Source organism: Gallus gallus, chromosome 5, assembly GCF_016699485.2.
Source record: "Gallus gallus isolate bGalGal1 chromosome 5, bGalGal1.mat.broiler.GRCg7b, whole genome shotgun sequence".
NCBI lineage: Eukaryota > Metazoa > Chordata > Aves > Galliformes > Phasianidae > Gallus > Gallus gallus.
The window spans coordinates 45,229,729-45,232,661 of NC_052536.1; the positions used below are offsets into that span (position 1 = coordinate 45,229,729).

Below are 2,933 nucleotides of genomic sequence, written 5' to 3' on the forward strand. Positions count from 1 at the left end.
GAGGGAGCAATAAAGGACGTGGGGGAAAATAATAAGAAGAATAACAAAAAGGCATTTTGCCGCGAGCCTAATAAATTACCGGCTCGCTATAACTGCGGCCTCCGCGCCTCACCTCGGGGAACGCGCAGGCACCGCTCCGCCGCCCCTCTCCCGGGCTCGGCCCCGTCCCCCTCCGCTCGGCTCCGGCCGTGCCCATCCCGCTCGCGGCCACCTGCGGCCCGGCAGCCCTCGCCCGCGGTACGGACCCGGCACCGGCTGCCTGTGCAACACCTCCGCAACACATTTTATTTACACGAAATCGACTCGGGGTATTGTACATTATATACAGATAGTTTCCCCCTCCGACAAGGCAGAGCTTGTGCAAGATAGTAGCATCCTCCGGAGCGTATCCTACAGTCCACGGGGAGCATCCCCCTGCGCGGCATCAGCTGTCGGAGTCCAAATCGCTTTTCCCGTCTTCTTGCCTCTTCTCCGGAGACGTTTTAGACGCTTTATTCCATTTCTGTGCATTTTCCGACTCCTCGGAAGACGACCGCTTTTGCCTCCTCCATTTCGCCCGGCGGTTTTTGAACCAAACCTGTTAAGTGAGGCAATGAAGTTAGAGAAAGGAGAGAGCCCTTCCCCAGCCCTCCGGAGCGCTCGGCCCTGCCCGCCGGAGCCGCACGGACCCGCGGCCGCCCCCGTATTCGGGGCTGTGCCGGGAACCTCCGCGGCACGACCGCCTCCGCGTTCTCTGCCCGCTCGCAGGAACGGAGACGTTCCCCAACCCCGAACCTGTTGCTCTCGCCGCGGCCGGCGGAGCCGAACCCAGGCATCTCCGCGTTTAAAGTGGAAAGGAAGAGAGGGGAAGGAGGGGTTCGAAATACCTCCACTTTCTCCTCTCTTAAGTGCACCCTCCTCGCCAGCTGTTCCCTGGTGCCCACGTCTGGGTATTTCGTTTCCTGGAAGAGGTTTTCCAGCGCTTCGAGCTGCTCGTCAGTGAAGATAGTCCGGTGCCGTCTTTTCCGCCTGCAGTGCAGCTGGTTGAGTAACTGCAGCTCCGTCCGGGACAAAGTGCCTACGTTCATGTAGGGCAACATCTGATGGGGAACAGGGGACATCAGCACCGACCCAGCGCCCTCGTAACCTACGAACAGACAGACGAGACGACGGGAGACTTTGTGCGTGAGACCGCCGCTCCCCGACGAAGCGATCCCGCTCTCCCCCGTTCCCCCCGAGCGCTCCCTTACCTGCGGGGGGCACGCAGGAGCACTGCTGGGCCCCCAGCGGCGGCACGGCCCCGCAACACGACGGGCCCACGGGAGACGTGGGCACATGCAGCTGCCCGTAGTAGTAGTTGTTGTAGCCCAGGCGGGAGCCGCCGACCGCCGGCAGCGCCGAGCCGGGAGCCACAGCCCGGGAGTAAAATCCTCCGTAGTCGGAGGCAGCGCCGTAGAGGGAGTCCCCGTGCAGGCTGGGGAAGACGACGGGCGCGGCGCTCGGGGGCAGCAGCACCGAGTCCTTGCAGCGAGGTCTGGCCGCCAGGATGTTGTCGATGCTGAACATGCTCGCAGGCATGCCCCAACGCGGGCCGGGGACCGGCCGGGGGAGGGAGGTGCTGCCGGCGGCCGCGGCGGCAGTGGCGGCGGTGGAGGGGAGGGGGGAAGCTGAAGAGACGCGAAATCGAAACTTTCGGGAGAAATTTTGGAAAGGGATCGGAGAGAAAGGAGCGGAGCCTTTTCCGAGGGCAGCAATAGGGCAGAGTGTGCGTGCATGCGTATGCGTGTGTCTATGTGTGTGCGTGTGTGTGTGTCTGTGTGTGTGCGCGCAGGATCCACCCCTGGAACTTTCCCCCCTCGACTCGCGCCTGTTTACTGATCTCAGCCCGGAGGGCTGCACGGAGTATAATCCATCCGAACCTCTTCCCTTTTTTATACCCAGGCGACGTCATCCTGGATTTAGTTCCTGGTAATATGCAGATGACAAACAAAACCAGATCTGATTTTTCACCCCCCTCCCCCCCCCCCCCCCCCCCGCGTTTCTGTGGGGAATGGATGGGGGGTTGCACAAAGGAGTGAAAGGAACCTGGGTCTGTGGATTGAGAATTAATGAAATTAACGTAATCCTTTCCATTAATGGGCTTTTTTGAAAGGCCCCAGATTTAGGCTTGATCTCTGCTGCACCGGCTAATTGCCCGGGTTAATCTCATTAATGCCACTGTGCAGAAGTGGTTAGCAGCTCCTCGTCTTGTCTATTATGCACCTACTTTACTCGTGTTAGTTCGCATTAGTGGGTGTGATTTCCTCCGTCTGAAGATCAGATTCATTATTTATACCTCGAATTGCTCGAGAAACACGTTAAAAAAAAATAAATTTCGGTATGACCACGCAACTTTTCCCCTTCGAAGTGTTTCTGAACCACGGGGCGAACTTTACTCGGGGAACCAGAGGGGCACTGAGGAGTGCGCTGCTGTCATTTGCGCTCTGTGCGCCGTGCAACATCTACTGAGTATAGGAACTATTTTTTTTCCCTCCTTTCCTGCATCATCTGTAGAGGAAACATTTAAACACTGCAAATATTTAAATTCTATTTTATTTTGTGAATTCTCATCCACACAAGTATCGCTTTCTGTTTGTTTTTTTTTAACGAGGCAGGAGGTGGGAATGTCAATGACCGCTGCCATCTCATCCCTGAGCTGGTAGGTGCTCCGACCCGCTTCTCATCTCCTTTCTGGTGCTCTTCTCTTTTCACTTTCTAAGCAGGAATAAATCCTTTTCTAACTTCGAAAACGAAGCGTATAGAGTTGCGGCGGTACGGACAAACTTCGCCTATTGCGTGTTCAGAGAATTTGAAAGGGAACAGTTTAAAGTCCGTAAAATTCTCAGCTGAGACACTCGGCTCTCCTGGTAGCTGCTCTTGTGATTTGCAGAATACTTCGTCTGTCACGACTGTCA

At 56.7% G+C, this 2,933-nt stretch overlaps 1 protein-coding gene across 1 annotated transcript; it reads right to left on the reverse strand.

The window, feature by feature from the left end:
• Positions 1–256: 256 nt before the first annotated feature.
• Positions 257–1,885, reverse strand: GSC (goosecoid homeobox). Its single transcript, NM_205331.2, has 3 exons — positions 1,230–1,885; positions 867–1,126; positions 257–577 (listed from the first exon to the last, which is right to left on the reverse strand). Exons 1-3 carry the CDS (start codon positions 1,555–1,557, stop codon positions 425–427), a joined length of 741 nt encoding a protein of 246 aa, NP_990662.2. The 5' UTR covers positions 1,558–1,885; the 3' UTR covers positions 257–424.
• Positions 1,886–2,933: the final 1,048 nt, after the last annotated feature.